General features: G+C 35.2%; 1 protein-coding gene across 1 annotated transcript; it reads left to right on the top strand.

The window, feature by feature from the left end:
* Positions 1-3223: 3223 nt before the first annotated feature.
* On the top strand, positions 3224-17660 carry LOC116130905 (protein trichome birefringence-like 5). Its single transcript, XM_031416596.1, has 5 exons — positions 3224-3766; positions 15514-15706; positions 16156-16349; positions 16766-16924; positions 17170-17660. Exons 1-5 carry the CDS (start codon positions 3258-3260, stop codon positions 17501-17503), a joined length of 1389 nt encoding a protein of 462 aa, XP_031272456.1. The 5' UTR covers positions 3224-3257; the 3' UTR covers positions 17504-17660.
* The last annotated feature ends 7875 nt before the right edge of the window (positions 17661-25535 follow it).

Below are 25535 nucleotides of genomic sequence, written 5' to 3'. Positions count from 1 at the left end.
ATGTTAATCAAGAATTTGGAAGCCAACTTAGTCAATTAGTTACTACCATTGGAAGACTAGAGGCGTAAGGGTTTGGAAAAATTCCTTCCAAACCCATGGTTAACCCTAAGGAGAATGCTAGTGCCATTACTTTGAGAAATGGAAAAAAACTTGAGGAAATTCACAAGAAGTTGATTGATGAGAAAGATATGGAGGATGAGGTGATTGAAGGTGGAACAAAGCAGTCCAAAAGTGCAAAAAAATTCGCCAACTAATTCTATCGACACAAAAGGGCCACCTAAGGTACATTCTGAAGTTCCTACCAATACTTATGAACCTCCTTTGCCTTTTCCTAGCTAGTTTGCAACATCAAAGAAAGAGGAACATGAGCAATAAATTTTGGAAACTTTTAGAAAAGTACACGTTAATGTACCTTTAGTGGACACGATAAGCAATTGTTGCATTATGCAAAATTTCTTAAAGAATTGTGCACCACCAAGAGGAAACTCAAAGGTAACGAGGTGGTAAGCGTAGGAGAGAATGTTTTAGTAATTTTGCAAAGGAAACTTCCACCGAAGTGCAAAGATCCAGGTAGTTTCACAATACCATGCATCATAGGCAACACAAGGTTTGAAAAGGCAATGTTAAACTTAGGTGCTTCAATTAATGTAATGCCTTATTCGATTTATCTTGATTTAAGTCTTGGTACTTGTAAAGAGATCGACGTAGTTATTCAACTCTCCGATCGATCTAATGCCTATCTAAAGGGAGCTTTGGTAGATGTTTTGGTGCACGTAAACGAACTTGTTTTCCTAGTGGATTTCTACATGTTTGACATTAAAGATGAAACAACCGTGAAAGCCATGCCATTGCTTTTGGGGAGACCATTCATGAAAATAGCTCGTATGAAAATAGATGTGCATAATGGGACGTTGACAATGGAGTTTGATGGGGAAGTCATTCAATTAAACATCTTTGACATAATGAGGTATCCAAATGATGACATGATTGTTGTTCTGTTGATATACTTGAATCTTTAGAGCATCAAATGTTTAAGCTTAAGAGTAAAGATCCATTGGAAGTGGCAATATGGAATGGGTTGTCAACTGAGGAACCTTAAAGTTTTAACGAATATATAGATTTGGGAGAAGAGCTAAACAAAACTATAACAATGTTGGATGAGCTTCCAAAGAAAAATCCAAGGTGCGAACTCGTACATTGGTTTTGGGTGTCTAACTAACGCAAAGTGCGCCTTGGGTGTGGGTTCACACTGGCATGCTGGGCTTGACTGTTTGCTCACTCAGGGCGAGCAGTTTCCTGGCACGCTTCTTTCTCAGCCATTGTCTATTTCTTTGGCATCTGCTCGGGTTGTTCTGGTCTTGAACCTCACGTCTTTGCATTCCACTAGTTTTTGGCCGCTAATGGTGGTGGCCGCGAGACGAACTAAAGTTGCCACTAGCAGTTTTAAGCTCCCAACTTTACATTCTAGTGACAACATCCTATTGGTTTTGAGACTAGTTTCCTTGTCGAACTTCCTTTATGCCTGCCACCTCTTCTTGCAAGCCTTGGAATGCACTAGTGAGTGACCTCAGCATGTCCATCATCTGGGTAGTCCCCAAGTTGGACAACGTTCTTGCCCATACTGAGTCACTAGTGGAACAATTGGTGGGTGAGTCGACCTAGCCCTCTGATCGACCTCCTAGTGGCTAGGCTCATTCTTTTTGGTGTGATTAACGCCACTTTTGGACCTGGTAAGTGCCATGACTATTGAGTGTGATTGACAAATAAGATTGACAAGGAGGAGGCTTTACGAAAACTCACAACAACCAGAGATACCCAATCGACCTTGGCGGGATTGGGTAATATGTGTGCATGGCTATGAATAACCAGCTTGGAATAGATTAGAAAAAAGATGATAAGAGAACAGAGGAGATTTTTAAAGTGGTTCGGCAAGTTAGAACCAAGTCTACGTCCACTATTATGTTATTGCTTTGTTTTTGCCTTATATTTAGAGTGAGTAAAAGCGAGGATAAACTCTCTCTAAGTGGGTTTCCTTTGTTCTTGTGTGAATAATCGATTCTCCAAAACGGAGGTTGTTATGAGGTGGATATGAGTTAGGCCCACCCATGCTTAAGACCGATAATCTTGCTGACAAAGTCATCTGCTATGGGAGCAACACGTGGGGTGAGCTTAACTATTAGATCCCGACGTAGTGTAAATGACAGGTGGCACAAATCTAATCGTCGGAAAGACTGCACAACAAGAGGTAATTTTACTCTTACTACAATTTAGGGTAAATCATTAATAAAAGCTTAACAACGTTAGGGTTTTGGGATATGAATGATTAATTCTTCAAATAAATGAGGATAATTAAATAAAAAATTACATAATTGCCTAAAAAGTTTGGGATTTAGAAATCGTAAGGGATAATTGAGTTTTAGTTGACTAAAAGAGTAAATTTTTTTAACACCCTTATGAGATTTCTTAGTATTAAACTCATCCCCTTAGTTCAAAGTATTAAAAACACCCATACCATTAGTAATATGTAAATGTTCTATTCAATTCTACAACGTACAAACTTATTATTATTTTTTATTTCTCACTATTTTTATAGATCATTAAAACACTGGAATGGTTTCCACATTATTTATTATTCATTTGTATTTATATTAATCATCTTGGGAAAAAAAAATACTTATACCAAAACATCGTTATTTTTATTTATCTTAATTATAATTATTTCAAGGTTGATTATAGTTTTCCAAACTTTGTTTATCTCATAATATAAATTTCAAAATATCTAACTTCAAAAATTTTCTTTCAAATAAACATTTATCTTTACATATTTTATTAAATTCATTTATTTAATAAAATTCATTTTTTAATTTGAACATTTTTTTTATCAAAGTTTGTTTAGATATATTATATAAATGTGTAACCTTGAAAAGTAAATTTGTAAGTTCAAGGTTGAATTTGTAGATTTGGATGATTAAGTAGATGGTTTAAGAAATTGTTTTTAACTTGGCAAGCGATGAGAAGGGGTAAAACAGACATTTGGGTTTAAAATAAGATGAAACCCTTATTTGTATATCACCAACAATAGGGGTGTTTTTAATGTTTTTAAAACAAAGTGGATGAATTGGTACTAAGCAATCTCAGAAGGGTGTAAATAGAATAAACGCTGCACTAAGATGTTAAAACCCGAATTATGTGGGTAGGATGTTTTTTTGTTTCTCTAATGAGACGGCATCGGCGTGTCTCTCAAACATAAATCCTAGATGGGCAACAAGAACCTTTACACAATTACATCCATGATCCTTGTCTTGTTCCTCTTAAGCATTTTTCTCTTTTCGAAACGCACTCTAGAACCTTCTCTCTCTTTTTACAGGGACTTGTTCTCTCTCACAAACCTTGTTAAGTCGCCTGAGTCTTACTCTGAGTCTGAGTCAGTCCCACTCAACCCACCGACATATGCGACCATTTCTGTAATTACAACTCAGATTTCGGAGAAACCGGAAAATGAGTCCTTTGAGAATGTTAACCCACCTACAGAAGAATCCATATATAGGACTGATGCTAAAAATGAGAGTGGTTCGGCAAGTGAGTTTGAGAAACTTAAAATGTGTAATTTATATATGGGGAGTTGGGTGAGAGACGAAGAGTATCCAATTTATAGACCGGGTTCGTGCCCTTATGTAGACGAAGCATTCGATTGCCAAAGCAATGGACGCCAAGATTCCTCATATTTCAAATGGCGATGGAAGCCTCATGCTTGTGTTCTTCATAGGTATCATCTTCTTCAATCTTTCTACATATGTGATCCAATTTGGAGCTTGATTAGACTATAAATCATGAGGGTCTTTTTACAGTTTTTTATAGTTTATTGTCATGCTAACCCATCAAAGTATAATTGCAATAAATGTACAATAAACAGATATCACAAAATTTTGTGTCTATATTTTAATGAAAGAGGGAATGTAAATTCATGGACAAACAAAAACTATCGCAAGAATTCATAATAATAGAGTTACTCAAATTTATAAGTTACTAGCTTGACGTTTATGATTCATGATGATGAGGTTACTTCCTTTGAGAGCGTATAAATAGGGTTGTATTGTCCTAGTTTGGGACAGATTTTTTGACCTGAAAGTTTTTCTGGGGGGAATTGATTTCCTATTTACTTAGTAGTTTCTTTAGGACTATAGATGAAAAGAAGTTCGGGAAGATGAGTGTGTGGCTTATGGTTTAACACATATTTTTGGCAAGTACAAGTAAGCACTTGCGGATTTAAGTTGCATATTGCATTCAAGTTCTATATTAGTTGACTTCTTGTTTCTTAGATAAATTAGTGAGTCAAGGTCATGATTCATATTCTCTTGTTTGGTTGACAATTGAAAATCAATAAACTTGGTGAAGTTTGTTTTGGAGGGCAGACGAGAAGGCATTTTATGGCCTAAAAACATCATGTGTTGCAATAATTATACAATAGAGAGCTGACTACTTGTCATTAGGGAATGGAAGACCTACCTAAGTTGAGTTGAAGATTGCACATATTGGTCGCAAGTTTCTTGCTGGTGGATTATTCAATTGTTGTAGTGTTATTCTAGTTAGGTAAAATTAACCTTATTTGAAGCATCTGATGTGCAAAATATAATTGGAGATAGGAATCAGTTAACTAGTGGGTAGTTGAAGAGCAAGCAATTAAATCACAATCTCATGTTGGAAGGAGAAGCAATTTGTGAACTCATGATTGATGAAAGCAAGAAGCTATTTATACAAATCTTTGCAAGACATCTAGATTGAAGATGCTTTGGAGTTAGTCTTGGGTCACAAATGACGATGGAACCATAATTTATTGCTAGTGTCTATTGGCCTAGTTACTCCGTTCTTCACCATATGCCCATATCATTTAATTAGAGGAGTAAACACCTCCTTTATCTCTACTTGAGAAATCTCTTTCTGAGGAAAGTAGTTAATGTTCCATCACTACATATATTTCTTGTAATAAAAGAAATCAAAGCTTTGTTCCTCTACAAATCTTGTATCTTTCAATTCAACAACTAATGCCATCTCTTATCATATATGCAAAGAAGAGGAAAAAAAAAAAGAAAAAAACAAAGGTGAGGGGAAACTTTAAAAATGCTTTTATAATAAACGTGTTATAATTAATTGTGTTTAATCAAATTATGGTTATAGAAATTCCTAAATTAAATTACAGTTTGTGCTTGGTCAATTATTATATTGGTTGAAATTTTAATTATTCTCAAAAGACCTAAGTTTTGAGTTATTTTAATGTTGGCTAAGGTTAATGATATTATATGAATCATTTTTTTTTTTCTTTTTTTTCTTTTTTCTTTTCCTGGAATAGCATAATATTTAATTCATTATGCTTAAATTGGGTGATGTGTAGCTAATACATGTTTTCAAAACTTTGTCAATTATTATTAAGACTTGTGTGCTCATGCTACGAATGATTATAAATAAGTTTTAATTAATTGGATTTTGGTTGGAATAATGGATTAAGAATTTGTGTAGAGTGACATGTTGAGCGGCATTGGCTTCTGTTGATATGATTTGGAACTTTTGCAAGCTTGATGAATGAGTTCTCTAAAATGATTTGACTATTTTGTATACCACCTGTAAATTACCCAATGGGTTCTAGCTTTCAAAGTTTTTATATCATGGTACTTTGGAATATTTTATTACATGAAAGTTGCATGCTGGTCTTTAATACTTTTGAGAAGTTACATAGCTAAGAAAAGGAAATGCCTTTATTTAATGCTCGAGTTATTTGACATGTAGAGAGACATTTTATAGAATATAATAATATATTAGAAATATATTTTCGTTTTAAGAAAAAATTATATGTACTTACTTTAAAGAAAAACTATACTTTTTGTTAACACACTACTAGTGGATTCCAAACCACCATACGAAGTACCCTTTCCCAGTGTTCAGTATACAGATTCAGTTTGGCTATGCTTCAATGATCAATTTTCTGTCAAATATGACGAGCTATATTTATTGCTCTGCTTGAATTGAGTTTTTCGCCTGGTATGATCAATATTGATTGCTCTGCTTGAGTGATGAGTTTTTTTTGTTAGCTATGACTAGCTATAACTATTGCTCTACTTTACAACAAAGATTTTGTTAGGTATGACTAGCCTATCCCCACTTTGCCTACGTGAGATAGTCAGCCAGGTTTAACCAATATATCCCTTGGGTCCTAGTTTAGTGTGGTCTTCCGTATATAGATTAGCTTTATTATGAAAGTTAAACAATGATAGATTATACTAGTTAGTATTTCAGAAAAAAGATATTTAGTTTAGTAGATTTATGATTTGTGTGAACTAGTACTTCAGTGAATGAGCCAGACTAGTAGTCTAAAACTTTACAAAAAATATAGCATTTTACTGTTTTATGAATAAGGTTATACTTCGAAAAAGCAATATGATGGAACCCTCTTCCACAATTGAACCAAGCAACAATTCCAGAGCAAATCAAATAGCAAAAACCAGTAAAACAGTAGAAGGCACAGCCGAAACCCAGAAAGATGATAAGTATAATGATATGTACGAGAATTGTATCAGACAAGAACAATCAAAGATGAAAATTAACACAACCACAAGAACAGTAGAAGGATAACAAAAATGGACATAGACATGTTGGAGTTCGAGGGCCAGCTCCTCCCTAATTGCTGACTTCAAGGGTTAGCTCCTCCCAAACTTCCCTATATTCTTCTCTACCCTAATCTGCTCTTTCCCTCTTTTTTTATCCTCCAATTCTCTCTCTTTCTTCCTAACTGAATTACTTTGCTGTCCCAACCCCCAATCGCCACCTGTCTTAGCCTAAACCCATGGAAGTTTCCTGCAAACATCTCCTCAATCCACTACTTGTTATCTTATTTCATTTTTCCTACACCCTCATTATCCAGGTCCCATCATTACCCTCCCCAAGTAGTGGATTGAGGGTGTAGGAAAAGTGAAATAAGATAACAAGTAGTGGATTGAGGGGATGTTGGTAGGAAACTTCCATGGGTTTAGGCTAGGACAGGTGGCGATTTGGGGTTGGGACAACAAAGGAATTCAGTTAGGGAGAAAGAGAGAGAGCTGGAGGATAAAAAGAGAGGGAGAGAGCAGATTAGGGTAGAGAAGAATATAGGGAAGTTTGGGAGGAGCTAACCCTTGAAGTTAGCAATTAGGGAGGAGCTGGCCCTCAGAGTCCAGCATGTCTATATCCATTTTTGTTATCCTTTTACTATTCTTGTGGTTGTGTTAATTTTCATTTTTGGTTGTTCTTGTCGGATACAATTCTCGTATATGTGAAATCAGAAGAATTTTCTTCATATTGATTGTGAACAAAATACAACAACATATACACAATCAACAGTCCATATAAGGAAATGAAATAATCTAAACTAGGAAAGGGAATGATCTAATTTCCTATTCTAAAGATCCTATTCTTAAAACATTTGATTTGTATAACTCAACACTCCCCCTCAAGCTAGGGCATATGAATCATATGCACCAAGCTTGTTACAAATAAAGTCAATACGAGGACCCCTAAGTGATTTAGTGAGGATATCTGCTAGTTGATCATTTGAGCTGACATGACTAGTGGTAATACAACCAGATAAGATTTTCTCTCTGATAAAATGGTAGTCAATTTCTATATGCTTAGTCCTCTTGTGAAACACCAAGTTGGAGGTAATATGGAGAGCAGCTTGATTATCACAAAGTAACTTTATCTTTACTACTGTAAACTTCAATTCTTGGATTAGTTGCTTCAACCAAATAAGTTCAGAAGTTGCTAGAGCCATTGCACGGTATTCTGCCTCTGCACTCGATCTGGCAACGACATCTTGCTTCTTACTTTTCCAAGATACAAGGTTTCCTCCCACAAGAATGCAAAGACCTGAAGTGGAACGTCTATCAGATGGAGAACTTGCCCAATCAGCATCAGAATATCCGACAATTTGTGTATGGCCCCGTTTTCATATAACAGACCTTGCTTGGTGTACCCTTGATATATCTTAAAATCCGAATAACTTCATCCGAATGACCGTCACAAGGAGACTGTAGAAACTGACTAACAACACTGACGGAGAAGAAAATCAGGTCGTGTAATGGTGAGATAGTTAAGTTTACTAATCAGTCTTCGATATTTCCCAACATCTGCAAGAGGCTCCCCCTGTACAGGTGAGAGCTTTGAATTAGGATCCATAGGAGAGTTCATCAGTCTACAGTTTGATATCCTGTTTCTTCCAAAATATCCAGTGCATATTTCCTCTGAGAAATAACAATACCTGAGCTAAATTGAGCCATTTCGATACCAAGGAAGTATCTAAGTAATCCCAAATATTTGGTCTAAAAGTGGTGGAACAAGTGTGTCTTCAACTATTTAATGCCATCCTGATCACTTCCCGTAATAACAATATCATTGACATAGACAACCAGATATATGCATTGCCCTGATGAGTTATGTTTATAGAAAACAGAGTGATCAGACTCACACCAAATCATCCCAAACTCTTGAATGACATTACTGAATCGTCCAAACAAGGCATGAGGGGACTGTTTTAAACCATACAAAGAGCGACGAAGTTTACATACCAAGGCAGACTCCCCCTGAGCAACAAAGCCAGGTGGTTGCTCCATATAGATTTCTTCTTGAAGCTCACCATGAAGAAAGACATTCTTAATGTCTAATTGGTACAGAGGCCAGTGGCGGAGAGCAGCCATAGATAAAAACAAGCGGATAGAAGACATCTTAGTCTGAGTATACCCTTTTGCAACCAACCGTGCCTTCAGTTGATTAACTTGACCATTTGGGCCAACCTTGACAGTATAAATCCAACGACAACCAACAGGTGATTGGCCGGGAACCAAATGAACTAATTCCCAAGTATTATTATGATGTAAAACAGTCATCTCTTCAACCATAGCTTGATGCCAGCCGGGATCAGCCAGTGTCTCACGAACATTCGAAGTAACAGAGACGGAAGAAATGGTTGACACAAAAGCATAATATGATGGAAATAAGCAATGATAACTAAGAAAATTATAGATCGGATGAGGGTTGCGAGTGGATTGCATACCTTTACGAATTGCAATGGGAAATTGGTCTTCAGGATGTAGGGCTGCAGCAAGAGAGGAATCTGATACAGGAGGATCAAGAACAAGAGCCTCAAGAACATCATTAAGAACAGTGTTAGTAGCTGTACTCAGAACAATAGCATCACCTAGAGGAGGAGACTCGCCCATAGGGGTAGGACTTAGAGGAATAGTAACAGACTCTGCATGATGATTATAAGTAGACTCAAAGTATGGTACAGGAAGGACAGTGGTGATAGAATCACTGTCTGATGTAGAAAAGAAAGGAGAAGACTCAAAAAAGGTGACATTGGCGGATGGAAAGTATTGATGAGTGGATGGAGAATAACACCTATAACCCTTTTGAAGTCTTGAGTATCCTAGGAAAATACACTTGGTAGATTTGGTAGACAGTTTGTTGGTACCTGGGAAACGAATTTGGACAAAGCATGTGCAACCAAAGATATGTGGAGGAAGAGAGTATAATTGTTGATTAGGGAACAAAACAGAATGAGGGACCTGGTTTTGTAGGACAGAAAACGACATCCTATTAATCACGAAACAGGCAGTTAACACAGCGTCTGCCCAAAACCGAAAAGGAACCTGATTGTGTAAAAGCAGGGTTTGGGAAGTTTCAATCAAATGTCTATTCTTACACTCAACAACTCCATTTTGTGGTAGAGTATAAACACAAGAGGATTGATAGAGAATTCCTTAAGATGACATGAATTTGGTAAAGGGAGCAGAAAAATATTCACGAGCATTATCAGTCCGAAACACAAGAATAACAGCATTAACTTGTGTCTTAATTTCAGCACAAAAAGGATTCAAATATAGACAATAATTCAGAACGACTTTTCATTAAAAATAACCAAGTGCAATGAGAATAATCGTCAATAAATGTAACAAAATACTGAAACCCTAAAATGGACGAGACTCGACAAGGACTCCAGACATCGGAATGAACTAACTCAAAAGGGGACATAGCCAATTTATTGACACGCTTTGGAAACGTACTATGAGAATGTTTTCCAAGTTGACAGGACTCACAATTTAAAGACGTAAAGTAGATAGACCTGGAACCATCTTCTGAAGCTGTGTTAAACTAGGATGACCCAAACGATTATGAATGAGAAGAGGAGAATCGGAGACAGTGCAAGCAATGGAGGCAGAAGGTAACTTGAGATGATAGAGGTCCTGTGACTCATGTCCTGCGCCAATCATTCATCCCGTGCTGCGGTCCTGTATAACAACAGAATCATTAGTAAAAGTGATAGAACAATTTAAAAGAGCAGGTGAGTTTATTGATAGATAGAAGGTTAAAAGGGCAATGGGGAATATACAAGACAAAATCTAAAGTCATGGAGGAAAGTGGTTGTGCATGACTTACTACTTTAACAACTGCTTTGGTCCCATTGGCTAAGGTAACAGGAGACAAAGAGGTAGTATTAATAAGATGAGAAAGCAAACGGGGGTTACCAGAGATATGATCCGATGCACCAGAATCAAGAACCCAAGACCCTTGAGGAGACAACTGAGTGAGCCATGCAACTGATTTTCCCGACTGAGCGATGGAAGCAGCAGATGAAGAAGACTGCTTATTTGCCGAGAACTGGGGATATTCGTCATAATCAACACTCGTAAGAGTCAAGGATGGCTGACTTGGTTCTTCAGAAGTTTCAGAATGATGATCAGGATAAGCGACATTGGCAACCCGAGAAGGACGCACATGTAATTTGTAGCATTTTTCCCGGATATGCTCCCATCTATGACAATAACTACACTTGGGTCGACCTCCCCTGCCACTACAATCCCCCTGTTCTCTTTTAACAAAAGTTTAAGACTGAGAGGCTAGGACAGAAGAATCAACTGGGGAAGATCCAACCACAACACCAGGGGAGGAGACTCGAAGTAATCGAGCAAAAACTTCATCAAGAGAAGGCATAATAGCACTTGCCAGAATCTGATCTCGTACTGGAGTGAGAGCAAGAGTGATAGCGGCAAGAGCAAGAACCATAAAGAATTTGTCTCGTTGTGCCAGATCTTCTGCTTCAGACTTGCCAGCGGGTAATAACAAATTAAATTCTGCCTTGAGAGAGGCCATCCTGCCAAGAAAGTTAGACATGCCCATATCTTACTGTTTGAGATTAACCAAATTGGACACAACAAAATAAAGTCTTTGGATATCATTAGTATAAAGCAATTTAGCCTGTCGCCATACCTCAAAACAGGTTCGATATATTTTATAAGTAGAATGAAGGTGAGGGTCAATAGACTGCCATAATAAACCACATACCAAAGCATCTGTCTTTACCTAGGTAGTCTTATCATCCATGACATCTTCAGCCTTAGTGGTCAAGTGATCCACCAGACCATGTCCTATACACCACAATTCAACAGAGGCAGCCCATGAGGAATAATTGGAGATGCCTATTAATTTTTCAGTTGTGATAAGAGGAAAAGACAAAAAAGAAATAGAACCTGATTTGGTTTTGGATCCTTCAGGGAGCATGATTGTCTTGTGGGAGAGATTGAACTCATTTGGGCTGAAAAACAAAACTAATTCTGGGCAGATCGGAAAAAGAGGATATTCTGGCGGTAGTGGGCTATTTCTGGCGCCGGTGATGACAATGCATCGTTGGACGGTGATGGGTGTGCTCGCCGGTGGTGTCTGAGTGCACAGGTGCCGGTGGTGAGACCTCACGTTCGTCGGAGAAGGTGATCACAGAAGAAGCTGTCGGAAAGAAGACCGGTGCGTGGAGGCGCGTGCGGTAGTGAGTAGCGATGAAATTTTCAGGTTTGTCGGCGAGGAGAAGACGAACAGGCTGGTGTGGTTAGAAGAGTGATTCAACACCAGAAGGAGATAGCCTGAACTTCGCAGGGAAATATCGCCAGAAAAAGAAAAGAAAATTTTTGTAGGGTTTCTGATTTCTTAGCTCTGATACCATGTGAAATCAGAAGAATTTTCTTCATATTGATTGTGAACAAAATACAACAATATATACAAATTCAGCAGTCCCTATAAGGAAATGAAATAATCTAAACCAGGGAAGGGAATGATCTAATTTCCTAATCTAAAGATCATATTCCTAAAACATTTAATTTGTACAACTCAACAGTATATATCAATATACTTATCATCTTTTTGGGTTTTGGCTGTGTCTTCTACTGTTTTGCTGGTTTTTGCTATTTGGCTTGCTGTGCAATTGTTGCTTGGTTCAGTTGTGGAAGAGGGTTCCATCACAATACAAGTTTATATAGCATTTAACGTTATATAATTATTTATATAAAGTTTTCAGTTATGGATCAGTACTTGTGTTTCAAGGTAAACGAAAAGCATATGATTCAGTTCTATAGTTTTAGAGTGATATCTTATTTAAAAAATTATATCCACTTATTGGGCTTTAGCTTTCACCCTTTCATCTTGCACTTTGCAAGTTTTTGCGCGGTTTTGTGCATTTAAGATTTTGAGTTATTGAAATTGGCCTACGTGATGTTTATTATAGAAAAGTTGTCTTTGGGCATGATGGACATAGTTATACATATTAAATTCATCTTCAACTACATCAATTGACAAAGAATAGTCAAAGTAGTCAGCATTTCACGAGGTCGTCCTAGATTTCGAGCAGGGAATCAAGATGAGTCCTGTCGTCATGGATAGATAAGTTCAGTATGTTTAATTGTTTGAGATTCGAAAGTTTTAGAATTGGAAGTTTTGCTAACGTCGTCGGCTCAAGTTGTGTTGGTAGGCATGGTGGATTCAGGGTGTTATAGTTTTAGCCTTTATAAGTAGTAGGGCCTTAAGTTATAATTTCAAAATAATTTCAAAATAGATATAAAAGAAATAAGGATGTTTTTGATGTTTTCCTTAGCTGGTTATGATGATTTTCAAAGCCAAGGAAGCTTATCAAAAGTTTTTCCTTAAAAATAATATGGAAGTCTAATCTCAATCTCTCTCTTCTAGTTCTTTTTCCCTTTGATTATACTTTTTTCCTATTTTATGATTTTTTCTCTTTATTACCTTTCTAGTTCTTCTGCCCCTTCTCTGTTTTCATCCCTTCCTATTTATTATAATGCATCAAGTGGTGCCAAAGTTGTTCTAATTCCTAATGCTTCCCAAACACAATAGATTTTCTTCCTTGAAATGCATCTGCGTCACTGAATCAGTGGTCAAACTCTCTCACCTCACAGTATATACCTGCAAACTTAGAGCACCTGAACTCATTCCCGAAGGCCCTGGTTGCCTTTAATGTTGAATGACTTCTATTCGTCATTGTTGATCCAGAGGGTCTGCTAGGTGTTTTCACTAGATCCTTCCAAAATCATCCATAGAGCTATAATTTTCGGCACTACCTTCGAATATGATAAGTACCAATTGATGACCTTGGTCAACCTGAAGATCTTTTCGCTGTCTTTTTCGAACAGTTCCTTTACATCAGTTGTTACGGTGTGTTTTAAGGTTAGACACCTTTTCAAGCTCATTAACAACTGCCCCTTGTGAATGTTTCTATTAAATTAATTAGTGTGCATTGATCCTTTGTCTGGGCTCCTCTTCTTCCAATGAGCTTAAAAGGGTATCTGATCTCAAAACACACCATAAGGGGCAGTTGTCAATGAGCTTGAAAGGGTGGCTGACCTGAAAACACACCATAATAACTGCTGTAAAGGAAGTGTTCGATCAAGAGAGCAGAAAAATTCCTTTTTATATTATTTTATTTTTTATTCTCTTTAATTTTGTTAATTTTTTTAATATTTTTCACTTGAGGGTTCGTCTCACATTTCAACCTTGACATTGGATATTTAGAAGAAACTGATGCAGTTTTAATCTCAGAAGTTTAATCTACGTTGCTTTTAGTAAATTTAATAAAATTACCTTTTGACATCATGCTTTATCTACTTTTTATGTTTGTTCCTCACTTTCTTTTTAAACATTCCATTAGTACAGTGAAGTAGTGAACCTCTTGAAAATAAGTAACTTATTTATCCTTCTTAGATATGCTCTTGTATCTGTTCTTATTTTATGGCAGCAAACTCATTTTATCAGATCAGCCATTGTAGATTTCAAATACAAATCAAAATTGTGATGAATATTATATTTTTAATTGTGTTTTTGTGATGATTTCTGTACAGAATTTATATTATAATTATGTATATTTAATTCTAGATTATGAATATAAATAGAATTTTCTGTACAAATAGAAAAATGAGCACATGAACTATGTTTCATTTGTTGGTATCAAGATGGCATTAGGCGTAACATATATCATGCATATTATTTATTGTAAAAATGAGATTCGGTGTGAATCTGCAGCAGGATTCTTGAATTAGTTTGCTTTTTGGGATGTTTTAGAGAGTTTGGCTTGGTGGGCTTGAATCAGGGCCTTGCCAAGGGAAATGGACTTGTCACTCTTTGGCCCTTTTTGGTAGAAATTTAAGATCCACTCAGGTGCACCTGATGACATATTGTGTCATCATTTTCTTTTCCTCTCTAGTGGCCAATATAAACACATCCCATACTATTGGTCATACAATTATGAATAAGTCTATCCTTACAAAGACTTATACAAAGAAGCCTACAAAGTGAAGAAAAAAACACAAAAAAAAAAAACGGAAAAAGAGAAAGAGAGAGAGAGAGAAATTATGAAGATCAAGGATGGGGATTGTCTTTGTATGCTTCCTTTGTATTTGTCTTTGTAAGACTAACACTTCTTTACACTTATTCCCTATCATTTCATTGGTTAAAACATATCACCATGGCCTTCAATTGGTGGAGGCCCACCTCTTTATTTATAGTTAACTATAGAACTGTCTGGCTAAAATTCGCTATCATCTTGAAGATTAAGATTTTTTTTTATCAACTTTCTCTGCCTAAAAATGATATGTTCATTCATTCTTTACTTTTCCTTCTTTGCCAAGAAATGATTTTTTCCTTACCTTATTATGTCTTATGCAAATATACTGATGTAATTTCTGCCTCATTATTAGAAGTTTTCTAAAATTTCTCGGTTCCTCTCTGCAGCTTAAAACTGTATATACAAGCGCTTAGACTAAATCTCAATTCAAGATTTCAAACCTGATTAATTGATCACCAAGAGCTGTATACCTTATTGATAACCTAAGGCATCTTGGTGCTGAAGCACATTTCTTTGGTATATAGATTCTCAAGATGGTCAGTGAACTTCAGCCTCTGCATATGATGGCTGTTTTCATTCTTCTTTGGGGTGTATTATTGAATTATTGGAATGCCAATCTAGAATTTGCAGCATCTCATTAACATGAAGGCCTTATGTTTCACTCCACTTTTAGATACATTATCCAAGTTGATTTTCCTGAATGCTCAATGCTTTCTTTTTTTGTACTGGTTTTTTTGTTGGTTTTTGGTTTAAAATTTTTTGGAGTTATTAAGAGTTCACTATTTTCTTCATTTACCTTTCATTGGTAGGTTTAATGCGACTGACTTTTTGGAGAGACTAAGAGGTAAAAGGCTAATGCTTGTCGGAGATTCCATGAATCGAAATCAGTTTGAGTCACTATTATGCCTCCTCCATGAAGGCCTGGCTGATAAGAGCAGAATGTATGAGATTCATGGCTACAAAATAACAAAGGGAAGGGGATACTATGTATTCAAATTTCTGGTATTTCAAACTTAAAACTTATAAGCTCTTATTTATTTTTATTTTTTAAATTTGTGTTCAATCAAAACTCTTGGTCTTGAATTTACTTCCTTAATGAAATGTCTTCTCTTTTTTAAAGCATTGCATTTGGGTGTGATTATGATTAGAATTGTAGTGGGCAGATTGTTACTTAGATCTTTGGACTTTTTAAACAAAGCAAAAGTGGTGTGACCAGAGTTTTTACTTTACCTTCGCCAGATTTTGCTCAAATGCAAATAACAAAATGAATATTTCATGATTTCATGACAAATAATGTTTTTTTTTTTTTTTTTAACATTCACATTTAAGCATCACTAAGCACACACAACAGTTCGTTAAGACTCCTAACGTTTTGAGGTTGACTTAGAAGAAGTATGTTGAATTAACAAGTATTTGTTGATAATTTGCAAGTTCTGTCAAATACTGGGCAGGACTATAATTGTACCGTGGAATTTGTAAGATCACATTTCCTTGTGAAGGAAGGCGTCCGCCGTAATGAATATGGCAGTTCAAATCCAACTCTTTCAATTGATCAAATTGACAAGACAGCTAAACGATGGAAAGGAGCTGACATTCTTGTGTTTAATACTGGCCACTGGTGGGTTCATGGAAAAACAACCCGGGGGTACGTCTTCAATCTTCTTTCTCATAGTTAGAAACTCAGCTAATTCGGTTCCATAGAGCCAAATTAGTTCAATCAGTATGGTGGTTCTAGTCATTAAACTTCGAACACCAGTTTGGCTCTGTTGCTGGTGACTAACTGTGATCAGAAAATCTTAAGAATAGATCTTGCAGCACTTCAAAATCGCTACCATTAATTTTAAGCTTTTTAAAATGCTAAAATATATATATATATATATATATTTGTATGCACACTCAAGCACACATTTATCGTCCATATTCTTTAAAAAGTTTATTTTTGTAGTGCTTGGAATATGATTGTACTACTGCTAACTGTCCAACTGAGAGGTATAAGGTTGCATCTTGTTTTCTTTCAAAATGAACTTTTCTAGAAAAGTAATTAGCATTTGTTTAATGCAGGAAAAATTACTTTAAAGAAGGTGATTATCTCTATCCAAAGTTTGATGCAGGAGAAGCTTACCGAAGGGCTTTGAAGACCTGGGCAAAATGGATAGATAGTAACATTGAACCATCAAATCAGTTGGTTTTTTATCGTGGATACTCTTCTGCTCATTTCAGGTAGTCTTGTACTTCTAATTTTCCTCCAACAGGAATTGTATCTTCTATTTCCCTACAATCTTAAATTTTCAAAGCTTAGTTAATTTTGGTTTGATTACGTGAAATTTGTTTCTACCTTATCCTTCAATTTTTTGGAAGGCCATTACATGAAGAGACATAAGAAAGATGGTAGTAGTAATCTAATTCAACAGCTGTGCTGGTTATGGGTGTAAGTGTTGCTGATTCACTAAAATTGTTTGAAATAGAGGTGGAGATTGGGACTCTGGTGGTTCATGCAAGGGAGAAACTGATCCAATATTGAGTGGAGCCTTCCTGGAATCCTATCCTTGGAAAATGAAGATATTGGAGGAGGTGATACGAGAAATGCAAGTTCCGGTGATTCTATTAAACGTGACAAGGTTGACCAATTTTCGCAAGGATGGTCATCCTTCTATCTATGGCAAGAATGCAAGCGAGGGGAGAAAGGTTTCAACAAGACGTCAAGACTGTAGCCATTGGTGTCTTCCGGGGATTCCTGATGCTTGGAATGAGCTTATTTATGCCACACTGGTTTTCGAACAAACTCCTGGGAAAAGTTAAATTGTGTTGTACAATCAATAACAATAGCTTTTCCTCATTTCTTCTTCTTTTTTTTTTTTTTTTTTTTTTTTTTCCAAAAGTTGGGTTGTACAAGATGGTAAGGTTAGATAGTCAAGAAAAGTTACATTTGTTCCACTAAATATTATATTTACAGTGATTTTAAACTTGACATTTATAATTAAATATAATATAATGAAATTGCCTAATAAATTGGTGTAGAAACTATATGGGTTGATGATTTTCCTTGAATTCCTTCTATGATAATATATTTGTCAAAAATGTCTACATATTTAGAAGATTTTTATTTTAATTCTTGAAGAGTAAATATTAATAAATTGGAAAATATCTGTTTACTGACACGAATAAAACTTGTGTCACTTTTCTTTTTAGATTTTAAAATGTCCTCCAAATGATAAGAACCCCAAACTATGAAGAAAGATGTTACAATCTGGTCTACTTATGCAATATATTAATGTGCTAATTTGGACATTGATAATAATGATAATATATATAGAAAGATAAAAACAATTAAGATTATTGATAGTGAGATATGATGAGAAATAATACCGAATTAAGGATGGTGTGCAATTTGAAGCTGTCTTCCAGCAAGCTTGCTTGTTCTTTTGTGAGCCTGTGCTTCTTTCTCCAGCTATAAATTTTGTTGTGATGAGAATAATCAGAACCGTTAACATCCATAAGTTCCTCTTTGGGCTTGTTATTCATTTGTGATCTTCCACCAACACCAACCGCAAGACAAATCCCTGTGTTCATTCTTCTTCATTTCTCATTATCATATTTTTGTTTTTTTGAGAGTAGAGAGAAGTGGTCAATATAATCGGGGATTGAAAGAGAATATTTAGAAAATAAGAATTTAAATATTAATAAATAAAAGGGATTCATTATTGAATCAGTTATTAATAAGAAGGTAATTTTATAGTACTAATTAACCACAATTGGAGAATACAATAAGAAAGAATAAATGCGCGCATGCGTTACTGTGACTCCATTTTGGAGACCAAATTAATACATCCTTCTTGATAATATTCTTTTAAATTGTCTTATTTCCATTTAAATTAAGGTGCTAATTTTTAATTTAGCTAAGGATTTACAAACATGACAAAAAACTTTGTGTACAATATTTTTTTTTTTTTTTTTTTTTTTTTGTTGTTATGTAGTAGTATTCCTAATTAAAATATTAAACACTTCATCGAGTTACCTTTGCCCTTTGAGGCATAGTTTAAATTAATTATTTTTTATTTTGGTTACTTGGAAATCAAGATATTTGCAGTCTCTTAATTAACACCAAAAAGTATCTCTCACACGTTAATAGATACATGATTTAAATATTCATTATAAAACCTACAAACATAATAATATATAAGAGAGGAAAAATTGATACATGGTATGAATTAATTGGCTTATGATATAATTAACATACATCACATGATCAAAAAAAGTAATCAGGTACATGTCATCCCTTCTATACTTTTAACTCCTATTTGTCGAACTCCAAGTGCAATTTTTGGATTAGATCATGCTCTTACTATTTAAGACTTTTACAGTTTTTATCATAAATTTATTTATGTCAATTAATTAAGAAAAACACAGATTCCTAATTTATCCCAAGATCATATGAACATGTCATTATTGCAATCACATTTCATAAACAAACTGTAATAAAAGGATCACAGCATAAATATCTCATTTTTTTCAACGGAAGTTGAATCACAAGTACAAACCACCATCTTCCTTAATTACTGTAAAATTGTGAAAAAAGAAAGAAATAAGAGTTAAGAGAGTAAGAGAGTTTTTCTTGAATAAAAACTTTCTTATATATATGCGGCAAGGCAATTGCTATGTAATTGGGTGGGTTCCATCATAGGTGTCCCACCCAAATCTAATATCTCCCATTCACATATAATGGGACTATTTTCCTCTATACTTTTTCATGGTTCATACTTTAGTAAATATAACGTGTGACCGTACATGAATCGAAAGCATATTAGTCATATATCTGTTAGGAATATATAACTTTTTGAATTGTGAAACTTGGGTTATATATTGTATGCAATACCTTAGATTACTTATCAAATTTTCCTCTAACGATCTCATATATAATAAACATCTGTTGTATTCATAATTAGGTTTTGTCTTTACATAAAAAACAAAACATAATGGTTAATCAATGAATACACATGATTGTAGTGTGATAATCCAAACATTGTAATCTTTCTCTTTTCTCGATTCTTGCAACCTTCATTTAATTTGTTTTTTCAGCAATGTCCCAACAGGTTGAATTTATCTTAATCTTTTGGCAACATTCTAAGATAGCAATCATTAAACAAAGTTTTCAAGAAACAGAATAGAGTAATAAGGGTACTCAATGAGATTTTATTCTTATAATCTCAAGGTCTCACACAATGCTAAAGTTGAGATTTAGACTTTTATTACCCTTTTGATCAATATTTTTGCACATGTGGTATGAATCACATGCTACGACATTTCCTCCTTTCCCATGGAGTGCATATTTTTTTTTTTTTTCCCTTAAAAATGCCATACAGTTTTAGTTCAGACATACCTAATGTGTAGCTTGAGTTCACTCTACATACTTTTAATTCATCATAACTCTAATCTAGCAATTAGACAGATAAAGTAATAAATTTTGATGATTTATCACTTATGGTCATACTTTATTATGACGTTAAATATTTTAAGCTTGGCTCTCTACTATCACCTAAATAATAAGCTTAAAATCGTTTCATCTCCATTCCTACAAAGTAATGGAGGTGATTGGCTGTGTGAGAAGACCAATCTTTTAACTGTCCAACATGCTTTTCAAAATAAATGTATATATATTTACATAACAATAAACGAAATTGAACATTGATAATATTGTTATTTAATATTGATAAGATAAACGTGAACATTTTGGGAAATCTCCAAGTATGAGTACATTCAACATCTACGTAAGCCTAGAGATCTAATATGTCTATTAAATGTATCTCTTGGTATAGGCTTTGTAAATGGATCTGTAACGATGTCATGCATAGATATGTACTTCATGCTCACCTCTTTTTGTGCCGCCAAATCTCGCACAAAATTGTATTTCGTATCTATGCGTTTTGTTTTTTGTATCCTTAGTGTATGCTATTGTTGCTTGACTATCACAGTTTACTCTCACTAGTTCAATAGTAACATTAATTATTCCTAGATGATTCATGAACCGTCTCAACCAAACGGCTGATTGCACTGTAGCTGAAAATGCTACAAACTCAGCCTCCCTTGTAGAAAAGGCTATACATTCTTGTTGTTAGGATAGGTGCACTAGAGTCAATAATATTAGGACATTTGTAATAATATTATTGAATATCAATAAATGCATAATTTATATATCATAGCATTCATTTATATATTCGTATATATATTGATATATGTACTTAGAAGGGTTGAACCGTGATGAGAGATTTAAGTGTTTTAAATCTTAATTGTGAAGACCCTATGATCACATATAGTGGTCATTCTAGAACTGTCCGTAGCCCCAGTATTAATCTGACTAAGGACATAGATTATATTGTAAGGCTATCATAGCATTGAACGACCCTATCAAAAGGTAGTGACAGTTCTCACATGTCAAAGTTGTTACGTGACAACCTGGTGTGATGCATGAGTGCTTGCTAATGACAAGTTCACTGGATCAACCCACCGAAGGATTCCACACAAGATGGTAACACCAGTGTTTGTGGAATATATCCTTCAATGGATGGTGGTGCATGTGATCACTCGACTTGACATCACCAGAGCCATGTGTGTAATTATTAGTGTAATTTGACACTAGCCTAATGTAATCCTATTTGGGGTTATCAATACGGTAGTCATTAGTTACATCGAGAAGTACACTATGGCTATGATGGATCAACAAAGGATTTATCACTCCTGCTTACATGAGAAATTATCTTGCTGAGATATTTGGTAAGGAACCACGACCGCAAAATCTGTGGCCATAGTGGAATCAAGTTGGTACTCGAATCCAATTTATATGGTCGTTGATTCAACACCCAAATATAAACATATTAAGGTACATTCATTGAAATTGACCCTACTTCTGTACTTCAAACCTCGATGGGATAAATGATGATGAAAAGATTGGAAGTGCATGGTAACCATATTGTTGAAAGATAGCTACTTCGCTGAATCTTTATTTGTTAGGTAATCATGATGCCTTGCTAGAGGCCAATGTTGATTAGTGTACAGAACATTAATTAGTTGATGCTTAATTATAAATTTGGTCACTTCCACCATAATAAAGAGCCTACTGGTCACACACATTAAAGGTAGTTTTATTGAGAATGAAAATAAAGGGTAATTTCTTCTTTTGGATGAAAAAGGTATTTTGGCAATTTTGTTGTGCGATTAAATTCGCTGAAGGTCATTGCCAACATTCAATATTTATATTGAAGTTAATTTAGCAAAGTGTAATTATATTAACATTAATATAAAACATTAATATTAATATGGATTTAATTGGGAAGTATCCCATTCCAAAATAAGGAATAAAAATATTCCTATTCTTAATGGGGAATATTTTATTCCCCACTATATAAGAAAATGAATGGGAAAATTAAATAATAATAAGTTCATTATTTTCTCCCAAGCAAAAACCCTAGCCACCTATTAGCTTTTGAGAGAGAATTTCTTTCTCTCAATTGCGTGTTCTTTCTTCTTGCACCCAAGGATTCTAGCAAACTTCCTTGCGTGTGGATTAGCTTCCTAGCCTTTGTGTGGACTTCTCAAGAGCGATTCTATCTTGAATTGACTAGCGAAAAGCAAATCAAATAAACCCGAAGGAGCCTCCAAATGCAAGTAATAACAACAAACCTTGTATGGGTTGTTTTATTTTATAAACAGATTGCGTATATCAATCTTGATCATGGGATTAGCGTGTTAATTGAATAAAAAATTTGGCTTATATTCCGCATATTATTCAACCATAACCCTACAATTCTTTCTTACTGCTCCAAGATATGGCCCCACCATTCAGTAAGAATACATATCTAGAAGTAGATTTCCTTTTATCTAAATCTCCTGTCAGAGTATGTGCCCTAGAGCCAATCAATTATTATAAAATTGACTCTGTAATAAATGTTTATTTGTCAATAAAAGGCATATTCTACTATATCTCATAAATCATATTATATGTATTGATATATGTCCTTAGGATGGTAGAATCGTGATGAGGGTATCAAGTGTTTCAAATCATGATAGTGAGAACCCTATGATCACCTATGGTGGTCATTCTAGAAACGTCCGTAGCCCCCGTATTATTCTGACCAAGGACACAAATAATACGGTAAGGCTATCATAGTGTTGAATGACCCTGTCAAAAGGCAGTGACTGATCTCACTTGTCAAGGTTGTTTGTTGACAACCTGGTGCAACGCATGGGTGCTTGCTAGAGGCAAGTTCACTAGACAGACCCACTAGAGGATTCCATATGGATGGTAACCCCAGTGTCTATGGAATAAATCCTCTACGGATGGTGGTGTATGTGATCCTTAGACTTGAGATCACCGGAGCGCCTTATGTACCAATTGGTATAGTTTGACACTAGCCCAACGTAGTTATATTTAGAGCTATTAATACGGTAGTAATTGGCTACATTGAGAAGTGTATCGAGACTATGATGGATCGACAAAGGATTCATCACTCCTGGGTATGGGAGAAGTTATCTCACTGGGTAATTTAGTAAATGGCAATGACACTAAATCTGTGGCCATAGTGGGATTGAGTTGATGCTCAATCCAATTTAATATTCCTGTCATTAGTCCATTAACTGAATACAAACATGTCGAGGATATCTGATGTTAACACTATTTATGTACTTCAGTCTCGATGAGATAACAATTGATGAAAGGACTTGATTGCATGGTAACCATACAATTGACAGGCTACGGTTTCGCTGAATCTGAATCTATCGGGTGACCATGATGCCTTGCTAGGGGCCAATCTTGGTATGTGTGTAGTGAGACGATTAATTGGTGTTAATCACGATACTACGCACTGCCGATATGAAAAGGAGCCTACGAGTCACACACTTAGAAGATAATTTAAGAATCAATTTGTGAGAATGATATTTCGTCTTTCAGGACTAAAGGGTATTTTGGTAATCTCACAGTGCAATTAAATTTGCTGAGGTTGTTGCCTGTATTTAATTTTAATATTAAAATTAAATTAGTGAGATTATATTTAAATATATCTATGTATATATTTAAATGAATTATTATTATTAATTGAATGTTAATATATTATTATATATTAATTGATTTTAATTATAATAATAATTAATTAATTAAAATACCATAAAGGGTGTGTTTGGTTGCAAGGGTGAACTAGGGTTGGAGCCCATGACTATTCCTAAGTAGAATAGGGTTTTAATTGCTGCACTATATAAGTGCAACTTAAAATTAAAACATATGAGTATTATTCATTCAATTAAAACCCTAGCCACCCTATCTCTCTCTCTCTCAAAAAGAAAACTTTTCTTGTTCTTCTTCCTTGATTCTTGAAGCCCTTGATTGTTCTAGCAAAATAATCGAGGGTTCTGCGGATTATCTTCGTGTGGACTTCTGTGAGTGCGATCCTACTTTGGATCGATTAGCGAAAAATCACGTGAACAGTAACCATGAACTGTGTTCTTGTCCGAAATCGGAGATATTCGAAGGAGCCTCCAAACGTACGTAAGTATTCTAACCCTTGAATGTATTTACTTTATACAGATTTTGTTTATAAACATGTAAACGGTATAATCTATACTCGGATCTAGGCAAAGAAAGGTAATTGATTTACCGATTGAATTTTTGTTTTCTGCTGTGTATGGTAGATCAATTACTTACCGTCAAAGCCTCGGGTATTAGATTATATTATTTAATTGATGTTTGATAACATGTATATTTGTTTTATAACATGTTATTGCATGATTTGAAGTGTTTTTTAAATCTAGAAAAATTATGTATGTTGAATGTCTTAATTAATCAATTGATTAAATAATGTGTTGATTGAATGTGTATTGGTTGGTTGGTATCCTAGTCGAATGTTTAAACATTCGATTTGCTTTGGATCCGTGCCATTATGTGAAAAATTGCAAAAGATGTTACTGTGCCTGATTCACTATTTTGTAATGTCAGCCGCAGCGAAATAACACTTCGTCGCAGCAAGATGCAAAAAGTGAATTTGGCCATGGTGAAATAAACCTTCGCTACGGCGAAATTCCGGAAAAGTAGATCTAGCTGCAGCGAAATAATACTTTGCCGGGGTGAGATACAAAAAGTGATCTAGTCGCGGCGAAATAAACGGAAAAGTAGATCTAGCCACGGCGAAATAAAACTTCGCCGCGGCATAAAGTTCTCTAGAATGATTTGTGGTTTTTGGAAGTTCACGGTCGCCGAGGCAAAATAGAACTTCGCCGCAGTGACCATGTGTGCATGAACTTCGCCGGCGCGAAGAATTTCTTTGCCGCAGCAAGAAATCTACTGTTCCGTTTTTGCTTTCCATTTTTCATACTGGGGCTAAATTGCAATTTTTTGAACCTTTAAAGCCAATATTCATTCTGCACGTTTAAGATGGTAACTTGATAATTCCACCCAGCCACTTCAAAAATTGATTGTTTTTGAATGTATGCAATGTTCTTGTTTGATAATTGCATGGTGCTCGATACATGAGCCTTAGACCTATTGTTTATTGTTTATTGGGGTTGTTTGTAATTATTATAAACAAATAGGACCTGCGTGCCATGCCTCTCTCGCTTAAATCTCCCTGTATTTCTTCTCCTCATCTCACTCCTCTCGTATGTAATGCAAGGTTTCTATTTTATTTATGTAAATTAGAATAGGATTTTTATTATAAAATTATTTGTAATGATCGTGAAAAAGAAACGAAACAGCTATAAAGAGGAATGACTTGAAGACCCAAGATTAACTTTTAAACCCTAGGCTGACCTACCGATTCCTCTAGGGTCGAGGAAATCAGTTTTAGTGGGC

This window comes from Pistacia vera, unplaced genomic scaffold (genome assembly GCF_008641045.1).
Source record: "Pistacia vera cultivar Batoury unplaced genomic scaffold, PisVer_v2 Contig1061, whole genome shotgun sequence".
Taxonomy (NCBI): Eukaryota; Viridiplantae; Streptophyta; class Magnoliopsida; order Sapindales; family Anacardiaceae; genus Pistacia; species Pistacia vera.
The sequence above is the reverse complement of the archived record's forward strand: the minus strand, read 5'-3'. Positions and strand labels throughout refer to the sequence as shown.